This window comes from Hoplias malabaricus, chromosome X2 (genome assembly GCF_029633855.1).
Source record: "Hoplias malabaricus isolate fHopMal1 chromosome X2, fHopMal1.hap1, whole genome shotgun sequence".
Classification (NCBI taxonomy): Eukaryota; Metazoa; Chordata; class Actinopteri; order Characiformes; family Erythrinidae; genus Hoplias; species Hoplias malabaricus.
In genome coordinates this window covers 43117587-43133797 of record NC_089819.1, presented here as the reverse complement: position 1 = coordinate 43133797, position 16211 = coordinate 43117587, and the positions used below count along the sequence as shown (strand labels likewise).

The 16211-nt window shown below is 40.9% G+C and overlaps 1 protein-coding gene across 1 annotated transcript in view; it reads left to right on the top strand.

Moving 5' to 3' along the window:
* Window positions 1-16211, top strand: part of LOC136677107 (protein ENTREP2-like) — a 227633-nt gene that overhangs the window by 183184 nt on the left and 28238 nt on the right. Inside the window, exon 4 of the mRNA XM_066654524.1 lies at window positions 9156-9287. Coding sequence (XP_066510621.1) covers window positions 9156-9287 — 132 coding nt within the window. The remainder of the gene's footprint in view (window positions 1-9155; window positions 9288-16211) is intronic.

Sequence of the window (16211 nt, the reverse complement as noted above, 5' to 3'; positions counted from 1 at the left end):
TTTAGAGCCCTGGAATAAAACACTGTTTGTTCCTGCAATTTCAAAGATCATCAAATCCCCTTGAAATCCTCTGAATTTAAAGCGAAACACTGGCGTTTATCGGCGGATGCTTTTCTCGCCTTTCTTATGATTATTAATTATCCCGCGGGGGTCTCTTTCCCCATGCACATTAATCACACAGGGATTCAATTTTTTTCAGTTATTTTTTTCAACAAAAAAACAATTAAACGCTTGAGGTGCTTCTCATGGTTGCAAATTGGGAGCGTACTGGGTGATATTTCTCTGCTCCTTCAAGTCTTTTCCCAAATGAGACTTTTGTATTCCACTGGTTGAATGCATGCTGTTTCAGTGCCTACCGCTGTGCTCCAGGTTATAATCATCCATACTTACAGGTTCTCCTTTGTAACTGTGTGTGTCTTCTTACTGGAAGAGCAAGACACTCTCTCTCTCATGTTTTAAAATGTATGTGAATTCTATTATCACCTAGATGTTGGGTTAACTGCAGTTTCTTCTGTTAGTTCCCATATACATTGAAGCATCACTGAATTAGGAACACCTACCTTTTTTCAGCCCATCATTCATTTTATCAGTTCCACTGACCATACAGAAGCACTTTGTAGTTCTACAATTACAGATGGTAGTCCACCTGTTGCTCTGCATACATTTTTATCCCCATTTCATGCTGCTCTTCAATGGTCAGGACCCCCAGAGGACCACCATATTGCAGGAATGGTTTGGGTGGTGATCATCCTCAAGCCTGCAGTGGCGCTGATGTGGTGGTGGTGTGTTAGCATGTGTTGTGCTGGTACAAGCGGATCAGACACAGCAGTGCTGCTAGAGTTTTTAAAGCAGTCACTGCTGGACTGAGAATGGTCCACCAAGAATATCCCATTAACAGCATCATGTAACCGGAGTGACTTTTCTCCCTCTCAGTTTTCTGCTGCTTCCCCTTGCAGCTTTGGTAACCGGACTTCATAGTTCACCTCACCACCAGCATCAGTCCTGCTTAGCGACAGCTCAAGTGTGTACCTGTGTAGCAGTAGTGCTCACGTTAGAACTGACAGCTGAGCTGAGCATTCCCGGAGCATGCACATTTCATGTCTCCTGATCTGCCAGAATCAGCCTGTACCATTCAGTAAAAAGAGAGATAGATAGGATAAATAATTCAAGAAAAAATGTTATAGCAAATCACAACCATGTTTAGTTTGCTATTTTAACAGATGGAATTATGTTTTATTTCAAAAGCCTACACAAGGCAGTACTATTAAAATAATATTAATAGCCCTCAAAGGGGCCCCATGTCAGTGCCAGGCCCTTAGAATCGTCCTAACCTTTCACCCATTGGCGGCTCCCTGATCACAGAACATGAAGTGTCTGAATACATTCATTCATTGTCAGGAACCACTTATCCACTTTGGGGTCATGGTGGGTACAGAGCCTACAAAGAATTACTGGGCGCAAGGTGGGATCACACCCTGGAGGGGGCGCCAGTCCTTCTGTGCAAATACAGTACTCTGCAAAATCCTAGGCACATGAGATTATTGTTGTTATTTAAAATAATCAATCTGTCAACATTTGTGGTGCCTGTATAAAATAAATACAACAAAAGTAGTATATGTGAGCTAGTGGTAGTGAGCAACATATTCATATTCCAGATATTCTCTTTGATCGTATGGTTCTGTTGAATCAAAAGCACACTTGATTTAACATAAATAATTATATATTAAACCTCAAATAACGCAGAATATCACTTCTTATGTTCATTTTTAGTCAAATAAACTCTTCTCAGATAAATACCTTTGTTAAATTTTATGGTCTCAGGTGCAGAGTACTGTATATGCTCTGGAGAATGTTTAAGGTCACTTACCCAATGACAGGCATCAGCTATACAGATATAAACCCCCAGGGTTGGGCTGAGGAACAGTGAGTCTGCGTTCTCTGGTGTGAACAACATGAATGAGTTGGAGTGGTGTTTGCGATGCACAACTAATCATTGAGCATCAGCACATGATGGCACAGAAAAGTTCCCGTGTTTAGTGTAAAGTCCTTGTAGAAGAGTAGAAGCTGTTACTGCAGCAAAGGAAAGCATTCAACCAATTATCACCCTTGATTTTTTAAACTTCAGCCATTGATGATTTCTTTTCAGTGTATAGGAACCAGTGCCAGTCCGCAGTACCAGCAGAGAAGAGCTGTGCTGCTGGGCAGTTGTCAGTAAGTCAGTAAGGGTTAGCTCTGTGAGACATGTGCCTGAAGCCTTTTCCTCAAGTCACTCCCAGGATACTGGCAACTCTGAAACAAAGAGCTGACATGAAAGCTTCTTTTTCCCTTCAAACCAAATTTCCCATGCATCACGGCTTCCTCATTTTGTTCAGTGTGGGGGTGTGAGATGTGTTATCTTGTATATTATATTCATTCATTCAGTCATCTTCTGTAACCCTTGTTCAGAGTCAGTGGGTGAGGGCCTACCTGGAATCACTGAGTGCAAGGCAGAAACACACCTGAATTTGATGCCAGTCCAAATAAATGTGTTATATGTATTGCTGTAATGTTGTCTAATCCAGATGTTAGTATGAGGGCAGACATAGTGCAAGATGACCACAGTATAAACTCTCACTATGCCTGAAATTAACACTGGATTTATATGGGCCCATCTCAGCCTACAAACTGAGCTTGAATGTTATAGAAAAATAATGGAGCCATCAGTAAACTCAGTTACAAAATAACAGTTCAGTGATGAAGATATGCACATTTTGAGCTGCATTTTCTCACACATACATCTGGACATTTTGACACATTTAAAACCATAACAGAACCCTAATTGGTTTTAAAAGCTTGAGAAAAATGTATGCACACCTGTCACGGTTCTATGCTAAAAATACAGTAAATGGAGTGGAATATGAAATCAGCTGCCATTACAATATCTACAGAAATATTTAGGGCAGTCAATCCATTACTAAAAAAAAATACTATTGGATTAGTTGTGATTAATCACATATTTTCCTTATAAGTGAAGCTTTCATTAATAGTTAGATAAATTATATTTAAATGTAAAATATAAGAATCAATTTAAGATCAGCGTGGCACACAGCTCCGGGGTCCTGGGGCTGTGACTTTAAACCCGGCTCTAAATGCATTTCTGTAAGGTTTTTGGTGTGTTCTGTGTCCACATGGGTTACCTTTGGGTGTTTCCTCCTATGGTCAACTTTGGTAGGTGGACTTGCTTCTCCAAAGTGCCCATAGGTGTGAGTGTGTGTTGCCCCGCGATAGATTGGCACCCCCTCCAGGGTGTGTTCCTACCTTGCGCCCAGTGATTCCAAGTGGGCTCCGGATCTACTGCGACCCTGAATGAGCGGTGACAGACAATGAATTAATGAATGTAAGATAATGGAATTATAATTATATTAATTGTGTCAAAAAATGTAACAATTGAATTGTGTCAATCATAGCAATATTCATGGATTAACCATGATTAATCACTAGCTAAAATGCTAGTAGTATACTGTAATTTTGAGAGGGAGATAAATATGTGATATTTTGTGTAGTGTAATTTTTGTATGTCAGTGTAGTTTTGGTGATTTTTTAATTAAAGCCTTTTAATTTGCTGAAGGGTGGTGCAGCAGGTAGTGTCGCAGTCACACAGCTCCAGGGGCCTGGAGGTTGTGGGTTCAAGTCCCGCTCCGGGTGACTGTCTGTGAGGAGTTGGTGTGTTGGTGTGAGTTGGTGTGTTTCCTCCAGGTGCTCCGGTTTCCTCCCACAGTCCAAAAACACACGTTGGTAGGTGGATTGGCGACTCAAACGTGTCTGTAGGTGTGAGTGAATGTGTAGAACATTAACATTACTGCAGTGAAGCTCTTGGCTCAAACAATAAAGCTGCAACACTGTGAAAGAAGTAAAGTATATACAATACATATAACGACAAATACAGTGTCATCCATCTTACATTCATTCCAGACATCCCATCTCACAGACCGAGCAAACATTCAGATCAGTTGTAACATTACAATGACCTCCTTGTTGTGTAAAGTCTGTGACAGTAGCTCTGTTGCTGTACAGTTTGTGTTAGTCATGCATGTAATTCATCAGTGATCACAGGATGCAGTTGGGTGGATATTTTTTTCTGTTGTTGGACTATTTTCAGTCCATCAAAGACACTGAATTGTTAAATGTGTCTGACCCATACGTCTTTCTGATGTTGTTCCCATCATTTTACAAACTGTCCTCGGGCTTTTGGTCAGATTCCTCTTACCCTGAAAATGCAACACATTTTAAAAACCTACTCTTGATACTATGGACCTTGATAATCCCAGGCCCATTTCTACTCTCACTTTTCTTTCAGTGTACTACAGAATGTTGTGACTTCTCAGTTAAAATCACTCATGCTCACCTATGATCTGTTCAATATATTTCAGTCAGGTTTTCACTCCCATCCCAGGAAAGAAACTGCTCTTCTATGGGTAGTTAATGATCTTCATTCTGCAGATCCTGGCCTCATTAACACCTTACTCCTCTTAGACCTCAGTGCTGCTTTCACTAGTTAATCATGATGTCTCATTATCCCATCTTGAATGTTACAGAGACATCCATGGCACTGCCTTAATCAGGTTCACACTATATCTAACTAAAAGGCAACTCTTCATTTCCGCTGGCAAATATAAATACCACCCTGCAGCTTTTCAAGGTATACTTCAAGGCTGTTGTTTATTTATTTATTTATTTAAATGCTGTTGATGTGTTTTCTTAATCTGTCCCTTTAAACCATCCACAGATTTGAACTGAACGTGGATGTTATTTGCTGCATTTACCTCCCCCAGGGAGACACAGCCTTCTTTGTTTTAAAAGCCCCAACATGTTGCTTATAACCTCCATGTACAGTTAAAATGTGGCTACAAAAATGTGTTAAACCATTAAATTAGAAACACCTACTTTGTATCTACATTCATTTTGTTGTGCAAATATGAGTTGATCAGACACAGCAGGGCTGCTCGAGTTTTGAAAGCCCTCACTGCTGGACTGAGAAAATTCCACCAACAAAAAATATCCAGCCAAAAGTGTCTTCTGGGCAGCGTCTAGCATCCACTGATTAAGGAACTATTGTCTTGGACTTTGGGTCTGTCCCAAAACCTAGTGAGCTGTCTAACTTTTACGTCACAGTGTGCGAACTCCTGACATGTAGGCTGTCCCACTTCTTAGATATCTCATTATGCTCTCTACTAAGGTATCTTAATTCGGCTGAATTTAAAGGCAGCATTGAACCCTTCCTTAGCTGCGAAGGCAATCCCAGAATGTAATGCAAGAACAACTCCTGTCCATTTCACTCTTTTACCAGAGCAACTGAGGTGATGTTAGCCACTGAGGTAAAAATAACACAGGTTGCGTGCGGTGTAACACAGGTAACTAAAGCGTCTCAATAATCTGCCTCATGAGTACAGACTTATCGTTAGAACGTTACCTACTTAAACAGCTGTCTATGTAGTCAGTGCCTACTTAGACAGCTCACTAGGTTTTGGGACAGACCCTATATATCTACAAGGTGAACCAGTGAGGTAGGTGTGTCTAACAAAGTGGACAGTGAGTGGACAGAGTGTTTAAAAACTCCAGCTGCACTAACCACACACTAACCATCAGTGTGACTTCAGCACTGAGAATGATCCACCATCCAAATCATACCTGCTCTATGGTGGTCCTATGGGGTCATGGCCATCAAAGAGCAAGGTGAAATGGGGATAAGAAAGTATGCAGAGAAACCGATGGACTGCACTCTGTAATTGTAGAGCAACAAAGTGCTCCTAATTGGAACAACAGTTGATATGTTGATGATATGCAAAGCATTTTGACTATTATTCAGACGTAGCATGATTTCAGATTCCAGAATTGCCTAATATTTTAGCCTAAAGCTGCTGTCTAATGTTCCAATTTCTAGGACTTTCAGTTTCAACACTTATTTACCCAGCTGGTTTATTTCTCGGTCCAAACTGCTCAGAGGACTCATCTCAACCATGAGTGAAGGCCAGAAATTTTAATGAATTTTCTCTTAGGCTATGTTCAGACAGCAGGTAAAAGTGGCCCAAACGTGATCTGCTGCCCAAATATAATTGTTTTATCTGGTCGTTCATATTATGTTTTGAATGTGGATTGTATCTGACATTTGTCTGAACTGATCTCAGTCCAGAACAGAACTGCATTCACAAGAGACCCTCCACACACTTCTCACCTTTCCTTTTTGCACTTCATCAAAAGAGCGGATTTCTGTGTTTGGTTCAAATATGGAAGACCATCAAAAAAGACATGAAGCTCAGTTTCTTCTAAATGACGTGAAAGAGACGTCTAACAAAGAGACATAAATTCAGTGATGAAGGGAAACCATAGTGACAGGCTTTTGATGATGTTGCTGTAACAGGTCTGAAGTTATGATGAAAATTAATCCGGATTGATGGAAAAGTTCTGATATCATTTCTGATCTCCCTGGTCAGACAGAGGTTGCATTGCCACGTATTGGATATGTACTGGAATAGAGGACCACATGTGAAAGAGGCCCGAACCAGAAACGAAGAATCAGAGTCAGTGTGTTTCTTTGCTGTTTACACTGATGTAGAAATGGCACATGACAAAAAAGATTTGGGCCACTTTTATTGTTATAACAACGGTATGTAACATAGTGTAAAGGTAAATGTAAGTGTAAAGGTGGAGCATGTAACACGGTGTAAAAAGTATTACAAAGCATCCACATCAAATCTGGACATGCCACACACAGTAGGTCAAACACTGAGCTGATTTGAAATATTCTTGGCTTCATTTTCTCTTTAAGTAAATGATTTTTAGAACAATAGCACCTCTTTTACCTGTCAAGAGAAACTTTCTTTGGAACAGTCTTACGGGACCACATCCTCTGATTTCGTCTGGACTTTAATACTTCTGTAATTGTATAATTCTACTGTGGGGAATTGCTGTAATTACCTTCTGTTGGATCCAATTCCCCATCGACAGAAATGTTTTTCCCATCCCAGACATGTCCTGTCTGACTTTGAATTCTTCTTGAAAATGTAGCATTGGACTTGAGGACACATCTTCAGGGGAATTGGAGTAGCCACAGACACAGTTCCGAATGTAGTTTATTCTATCACAATCCCTCTGGGATTTTTTTTCCCATCTGAGATCAGTATGCAAATTAAAATGAGAATTCATTTATCTTCCGTTACTGCTTCATCCTGATCAGGGTCACAGCAGAAGATCATTGGGCACAGGGCAGGAGCACACCCTCTACTAGGCACGAGTTCCTCACAGGGCATCACACACTGTGGCATCACACACTATGGACTATTTCACACAGACAGTCTACCTGCCCATATGTACTTTTGGAAACCCACACAGACACAGGAAGAACACCTCACAGACAGTGACTCTAGCAGAGAATCTGAGATCCTGGAACTATGTGATAGTGACCCCACCTTGCTGCCTCAAAGGATGCATTGCTACACAAAATGAATTTAGGTTGCATGGGGTTTTAGGTTTGTTTTGCACTAAGCTAACGTTTATTAAAATCATGAACCACTTATTTAGTTCATTATCTGACTGAGAGCTTACTGAACTCTCTCTCTCTCTCTCTCTCTCTCACACACACACACACACACACACACTCCTACTGTAAACTGTAAAAAAGATTCAGGAATAAATGAATCAAATAAATAAATACATAACAACAAAGGGAATCCCAGCTCAAATAGCTTTCTTGGGAAAAAGCATTAAGATCCTGGAGGGGGTCTAAATGCTCGCTTTGCACAGGAAGTTGGAAGCAGACGTGCCTCATAAAACCCGACTGTTGTCATGGAAACGTGACAATGATATCTCAGAGGCGGATTGTCACCTCCGCTGAACCGGGCTCAGTGCAGGATACAGTCCGCTTTAATCCTACAACAATAGAATAGGAAACACCCGCATACATACTAACACACACATAAACATACACACACACACACACACACACACACAGCGCCGTCTGTGCCAGTCCTTTACTCAGTAGAATGACAGATAGCTGGCACCATGGTGGTGCCCCAAGCCTGGGGCTCATACACTCCACAGCAGCCAATAACTTCCTCCACTGGCTTACCAACAGATAAACAAACTCTCTCGCCATCTTTCTCTCTCTCTACCTCCCTCTCTCTCACTCTGTCTCTCTCTTTCACTTTGTCTTTTACGTCCCTCTCTATATCTTACTCTGTATCACTTTCTCTACTTTCCTCATTTCTCATTGTCTTCCTCTTTCCCTTTTTTCTATTTCACTCATTTCTTATCATCACTCTCTGTAGTTTTCTCTCGATCTATCTTTCTCTCATATCCATATTATCTGTTGCTATTTCTGCATTTCTCTCTCTTTACCTCTCTCTCACTCTCTCTCTCTCTCAGATTCAATACATTCCCTGTATTTCCTTGATGTCTCTCTCCCTCTCCTAGTTTACTTTGCACACCTCTCTGCCCCTCTTTCTCTATCTACTTAATTTCTCATTGTAACCTCTGTACTTCTTTTTTTCTGTCTTCCTCATCTATCTATCTATCTATCTATCTATCTATCTATCTATCTATCTATGTCTCATCAACCTCTCTTTTTCTTCTCTTCGTTTTTCCTTTTACTCTGTCAATGCTCTTTCTTTCATACACACATACTGTCTTTTGCTCTCTTACTCTCTCTCTCTGTGTCTCTCTCTCTGTCTTTCTCTCTCTCTCTCCCACTCTTAATGTGTGTCCATTCTCTTTCCGTCTCCCTCTCTCTTTGTCCTCAGAGAGTGTGCTGAATGACTGCAGTATTAATGGAGTAGTTTCCTCAGCTCAATTAACCCTGGCTGGCAGGGTTCAGGCTTGGCTTTTCTGTAATCTGGGTCAAACTGAGGCACCTTGTTCTAAGCACTGTATCTGTTGTACACACTGTCGCAGTTGTTTGGCCGTGTTCTGAACCCCGGTCTGTCCTCTCTTAGCCGCAGTAAAACCGCTAGAGCAGGTGTGTTTGGTGATGGATAGCGCCTGATGGGGGAGATGTTTTGGTGTCACCTTTGGGGATAACTCTGACAGTGATGCTGTGTGTGTGTGTGTGTGTGTGTGTGTGTGTGTGTGTGTGTGTGTGTGTGTGTGTGTGTGTGTGTGTGTGTTTCCCGTCTGTCTGACAGATAAAGTTCGACAGTGATGGCGTGTGTGTTTGCTGCGAGCTGCAGCACCACAGCTCCAGCTGCAGCAACCTGGGAGAGACACTGAAGCTCAACCCACTGAGGGACTGCAACACCATCCGCCTGCGTCTCAAGGTGTGTATGACTGAGAGAAATATAGGGACACATACTACAAAGGCCCTTCATGCAGGCACACTTCCAGGCTTTCACTCTTACGTTTTACACGTCAGTGAATATATACATTTGTGTATTAGGCAGATGATTTTATTCAGAGTGACTTACAGTGTTAATCATGCCACTGAGGCAGACAAATGCAGAATTAGGAGTCTTGCCCAAGTACTCTTATTGATACAGTCTAATGTTCCTGTTTAGTCTGGGAATGAACCTTAGCCTCTTTTGTGAACACAGCCATATTTTCGTCTACGTTACAGCTGGGTTTTCTCAAACTGTGGGGCATCTATCCAGGACAGGGGCATAAGTACAAGTCTGGGGGGTGCAAACACTCAACAGATAAATATAATACCCTGGTGTTTTTATCCTGATGGTTCTTAGTAAATTCATTTTTCACTCATTAGCCTCTTTTTGAAAGTGACAAAACATGAGTTTAAAATTGATAGAATATTCAAGTTTCAAAATTTGTAAGCATTCTACATTTAGATGATGAAATGAAAAGCAATAAAAGAGTATTCATCAAATGCTTAGCCTTTGCAGAAAAAAGGCTATGTATAGCAAGGCTAGAAACCACTGTTGAATAAGCTTCACTTTGAGCCCTCAGATGGCACTGCATGAGGATCTGTCATGCTAATGTGACAAATATACTTCAAAAAACTACTGTCACTTAAAGGGAATGTGTACAATTGTGGGGAAATGCAGTTCTCTCTGCTTGTTTTCATTCAGAAGCTCTGTGTCTTTTAAGGTGAAACTGTGTGTTTGAGGGGGAAAAGAATTACTGTATATGGCTGAAGATTAACTTGTCTGTAAGTTTATATTCACTGTTTGACTTACCACAGAAACTCATTTGTTATTCAAGTTGTTTAGTCTTGTAGCACTTTCAGTAATGCAATTAACCATCTCCTGAGTTTGGAGACATTTCCACCTTAAGTGATCCAAAATAGCAAAATTAAGGCTATATCACCAAAAAAAAAAAAAAAAAGTAATTTCCTCAGCTTGGTTTGTTACGTTAGGAGTTCTCGCCATTTTCTTAAACTCCAGAGGCAGTTTTAGATTTTAGTTTACAGTAGGAGTGTGTGTGTGTGTGTATGTGAGAGAGAGAGAGAGAGAGAGAGAGAGAGAGAGAGAGAGAGAGAGAGAGAGAGAGAGAGAAAGAGAGAACCTAGCATACCAAACAGAGACCATTTGTTTTATTACTAATTTACAGACACTGTGGCTTCATAAACAGACTGGAGAGCTAACAAAAATGTGTATTATACATCAGTTCACAATTGCTACACTTCTGTTCGCCAAGTCCTTTATAGTTTTGATTGTTAAATAAATATTAAACTATTCCACATGTTTATATGCTTTTTTTTTCATTTCCTTAGGAATATTGTTGAATATGTTCTGCTGATATCTTCTGTTAAAATATCTTGTACAGTTTTTTACAATAGTTCCTGACAACACATTCCAAAATGCTCTTTGTGCATGTGCATCTGTTTTGTGGTGACATCAGGACAGTGGTTTTCTAATGCGTGTCATAGTGTACTCAAGAAGAAAGAAACAATTTAGTTTCATCATTCCTTTCATCCCCTGCGTGCTTTATCGGCGGGAGAGATTTAAAAGCCTGATGCATTAGAAAGATCTGCAGAAAATAGTGAAGAAGATCCAGCTCATGCTGTGTACCGAAAGACAATCAATCAAAATCTAATCTATTGTGATATAGAGAATTTTCATTATACGTACAGCTCAAATTGACTGAAGAATCTTTTTTGACAGGCCTATAATAATTCTGGCTTTTTGGATTACTGGATTTCTTGAGCTCTGAAATGTTACTCTTGTTAAACTAATAAATAGCATCCATAATAAAACAGAGCTTCAGAATGAGACATTAATATTGCAGAGGAAAGATTACACCCATTGACTCTGTGTTCCAGCACACAGAATTTGTAATGAAATTAATACTGAGGTTAATCTTGTCTTAGAAACATATTGACAATAGAAATGGAATGCTATGGAACAGCTGCAGGAGGAGACTAAGATCACCATGCTCAGTGTTGAGAGTTGGCTAGAGGGGTATAAAGCCCCCCATCCTCAGCATTGGGCTGTTGAACCGGTTGATAAAGCCCTATCCAACCCTTTTGGGATGTGTTGGTAGTGCCTTTAAGGTCCAGAACTCATCTGATATCAATACCTGACTTCACTGTGGTTCCTGTGTCTGAATGCAGTCAGATCCTCACAGCAATTTTGCAATATTTATTGTAAAGCCTTCCCAACACCTATAAATAGCCTTTATTCCAAAAGAAACATTGGATAAGCAGCTATTGACAACCTTCTGGACTTAAGTCTATTCCAGTTCCATACTTTACAAGAGTATCCTAAATAATATATGACACCCAGCTATTTATTTCTATATTTTTATTTGTTTTTGCTCTAATGTTTCTCTACCTAACTCCAAGCCAGCTCACACAGTTGTATATCTCTCTGCTGCTGCATGACACCAGCGCAAACACAGAGGTCAGTGGTCAGCCCATGTCTGGTGTGAATGTTTATGAAGCAGGACCTTAGTGATGTCTTCTATCTCCACACATCTAAGACAAATGTTTCTTCTGACTTTCTAGTTAGTGCTGGGCAGTACACTATATGGCAAAAGGGTTGCTCAAATAACTCAGATTTCTTCTAAAATCAAGATTATTGACAGGGAAGTTGTCCCCTTTTCGTGGAAGTAACAGCCTCTCCTGTTCTGGGATGGCATCGGGCTACATGCTTAAACATTGTCGTGAGGAATTGACGGCTTTAAATTACACTTTAAGAAGCCATCTACTGAAATATATTTTAGGGACATTGTAATGTGGACGTAGTAAAGTTGGAGATATGCAGGCATTACTTGTTTTATTCGAGTCTGAGACAAAAATTACACAAATTAATGAGAGCAATAGTTTTTTTTTTACAGACACTGAGGCTGTGTAATCACATTTAACAGTTTTAAGGAAATGCTTAAGGAAAAATGTAAGAGCTTATGACAATTTCCATAAGAAAATCCTTATGTAGGTCGGCACAGTGGGGTGACAGCTAGTGGTTGTGGGTTTGAGCCCCGCTCTGGATCACTTTCTATGAGGAGGGTGCTGTGTTCTTCCCCTGTCTGCATGGATTTCCTCCAGGTGCTACAGTTTTCTCCCATGCTCCTGTGTGTCACCCTGCAATGGACTGGTGCCCCTTCTAGTGTGTGTTCCTGCCTTGTGCTCAGTGATTCCGGGTAGGTTGTAACCGGAAGGTTGCCGGTTCGATCCCCAGACCTGGCAGGTCATGACTGAAGTGCCCTTTTGCACCTATTGGGTTTAATGCGGAGAACAGATTCCTCTGTGTGCAAGCCCAGTGGCCAGTAAAGTGATTCTAATTCTAATCCTAGGCTCTGGACCCACCACAAGCCTAAACTTGGTCAACATTTCAGACAATAAATGAAAAACCCTATGGGAAAGTCCTATGGCTGCTGGTTCCTGACCTTATCAGTGCTTAGTTGAGATTGTATGCTCACACAAATGTCTCCAGTACCTTCTGCGTAGTGTAGTCTGTTACTGCAATATTGCACAACATTACTTCTGGTCTATCACACAACCTCAAAGATACCAGACTTTCTATAGAAGTAGAACTATGTGACTCCCTTCTTACTGCATTATAATAGACCCCTGACCTCCCACCGCAGCTGAAACGTGAACCTACATCCTGTCTGCACATTTCTCTTCTAAACACAACTTACAATTCTAAACACAACTTACAATTCTCACATACACCACTCCCTCCCTCAGGGGCCAAATACAATATTAATTTTACACACAGTTGCTTGAACTGCTTGATCATGCACGGATATTAATGGTTCTCCTCACATTTTGCCTTTGGCCACACATTTAGCAATCAGTGTGTACAGAGTCATAGAGGAGTTAATGCTTCTGTTCCCTGCCTCAGCTCAGTGTATAAGCTGTAAAAGTGGCCGTGCCCTTTCCTGACCTTTGATTGGCTGTCGGCAAGTCAGCTCAAGGCTCAAACACCCTTTTAACCCTTTTTCTTACAGCTAGTGCTGCAGCTTCGTTATTTCAGCCTGATTTGCCATGTTAAAACGCAAGTCCTCTGTGTCTCTGAGGACAATTATTCTCTGCCAGCACATCTGTTAGACAGATGTAGGTATTCATCCATTCAGCAATACACAAATGCACACTACAGCCATAGGCAACTTACAGGCTCTCTCTTAAGACTAGTTATGACACACCCAGGGGCATACAGAGGCTGTTTAAATGCCCACACCATATCTGGCCTAAAGATGGGTATTTAAGTCAAATTTGATGTACAAATGTGTGCATGAAGTTTTCGTGCTAAAATAATATATGCAGTGGGTGGAAGTATTTAGGCAGCACACACACATTCAGTCACACAGTCACATTCAGTGTCAGTCAGGACACTTTTGAGTCGCCAATCCACCTACCAACGTGTGTTTTTGGACTGTGGGAGGAAACCGGAGCACCCGGAGGAAACCCACACGGACACGGGGAGAACACACCAACTCCTCACAGACAGTCACCCGGAGCGGGAATCGAACCCACAACCTCCAGACCCCTGGAGCTATCTGACTGCGACACTACCTGCTGCACCACTATTGTTGAAAATAATGTTTATGTAATATATTTTATCCATGTGGGAACCATTATTGTAATAAAGGATAACAATGAAATATGAACAAACAAGTTATAGTTAATGCATCATTTATCCTGTGCTTGTGATCTGTATGTCATTATATAGTACTGTATGGGAGAGCACAGAATAATGAGAAACTGTGAATGTATCATACCCTGAGGTGTTCCTGGGGGGAAATCCAAAGCACAAGGTCTATATACATAGCTTATCCCTCTTTTTCTTTTTTTCTAAAAAAAAAAAAACAGAACAAAGTCATCATTTTCAGTCCAAGATCATTACTTTCAGCAGTATGGTGATTTGCTATACGTATAATGTGGCCTTATTTGCCAACGATATGTACAACATTAAGTATTTAACATCTCAGCATCACTTTACATGAATATATAGCATTAGGAGTGTGACGAGAAATTATTTCAGGGCTCAGTTCTCTCTCTCTCTCTGTCTCTCTCTCTCTCTGTTTCTCTCTCTCTCTCTCTGTCTCTCTCTCTCTCTCTCTCTCTCTCTCTCACACACACACACACACACACACACACACACACACACACATACAGTCAGTGTGTCCCACCAGGGATTTCTCTATTTTCCGACTGCATTAGTTTTGACATTTAGCGAGTGCATGGCCCATTTAGTGGAGTGGGAATTACACGCTGCTCTTAAGAGCCACAGCCTTATTGGAAATGTCTCTGTGTGTTTCCTCACCAGTCTCTGCGAAATAATATGCAGATGAGGCTCAGGGATCATTAGTTATGCAGCCCTAATTACTGCTCCCGCTCGCTTTCCTTTGGTGGTGTCTGAGCGCTTTAGCCACGCTCACACTGATGGCAGCTTCCTTTTGACTCTTTGAGGCAACGGGACACGGAGCCTTTTCATATTCAATATCTTTTAAATTGTTTGTGTTTACAGTGGGTGATACTGTGTTTGTTATCAGTAGAGAGGGTGACTCTAATTCACAGGCTCATGACTCAACTCAGAATTAAGCTTATGACTCACATCTCAATTCTTGTTTTGAATCGTAGGACTCCCAGTTTGATTCAGATTAAGATTTTATGACTCACAACTCAGCTCTGAGTTCAGACCTTGAGTGACTCGTGACTGAACCTAGGCTATAACTCGTGGCTCAGAAATTGCTTTAGATCTTATTTCAAGTCTTGAGATGTTTTCACATTTGTTCCAAATTCTTGAGATGTTCTCCTGTGTTTTCATGATGATAGCAATAATTTTGTAATCGTTTGGTAAATGCATGGAAATGCTTCCACATCATTCCTACACTTGCCCCAAAAAGGATGTAAGATGTTTTTTTTTTTTTCATTAGATGAAAAAAGGCCCACCTCCAAATATCATGTATCATATTTAATACATTTGGCTTTAAAGGGTCAAGGTGTGTTATTGTCCCATTTCATCTCCAGGACTTTAGTGTTCTCTTATTTAAGGCTGAAACGATGATTCGGGTAACACGAATAATTCAATTACTAAAAATGTTTGAGGCAATTTAATTCTTCTCACCAAAGTCTATCTATTTTAAATGTCTCTTCTATTGTATCACTCCCGCTTTGTAGACTACCGCTAATAGGGTGACCAGACGTCCTCTTTTTTAGACTTAAAAATATCCAGGCGAAAATTCACAAATGTCCGGGATTTTGTTTTTCTAGAGCTTACATAAAATTTCGAGAAGCGTTTCGTTCAAAAACTAGTCCCGCCCTCCCCTACTCCGATTGGTTCGTTTGAGTGAGAAGGGGGAGTGGTGAAGTAGCCTAAAATCTTCTGATTGGACGGTCTGACTGTAGAGCTACCGTTATTGGTCGATAACCTTCTCTGTAAACATTTAATTGGTTAGTCTGCACGTCAGTAGTCCTTGTTTCCGTCAGGCAAAGCTCATGTACCTACCCTCATCTCGAGCAGCTATGCCGAAACGTAAACGTCCTCTTTTTCACAATCTCAGATCTGGTCACAATAACCGCTAAGCTCCAGTATCATTGTTTTACACGGACTGTTATAACTGACGCGCATTTCAAAGATTTAAAGCGGAGCGATTTATTGTGCTCGCTATGGCAATGTCAGAAAATGAAGATAAAGATGTGTGTAAAAGGCCAAGAATGTCTGAAGTGTGGGGACATTTTACGCTGCCTAAAGCGGACAATGAAGTGTGTACACTGAAAAACGGACCTGGCCTACCATAATAGTTGTTCATCAATGCCCGAACTGAAAGCAACGGGCGTGTGC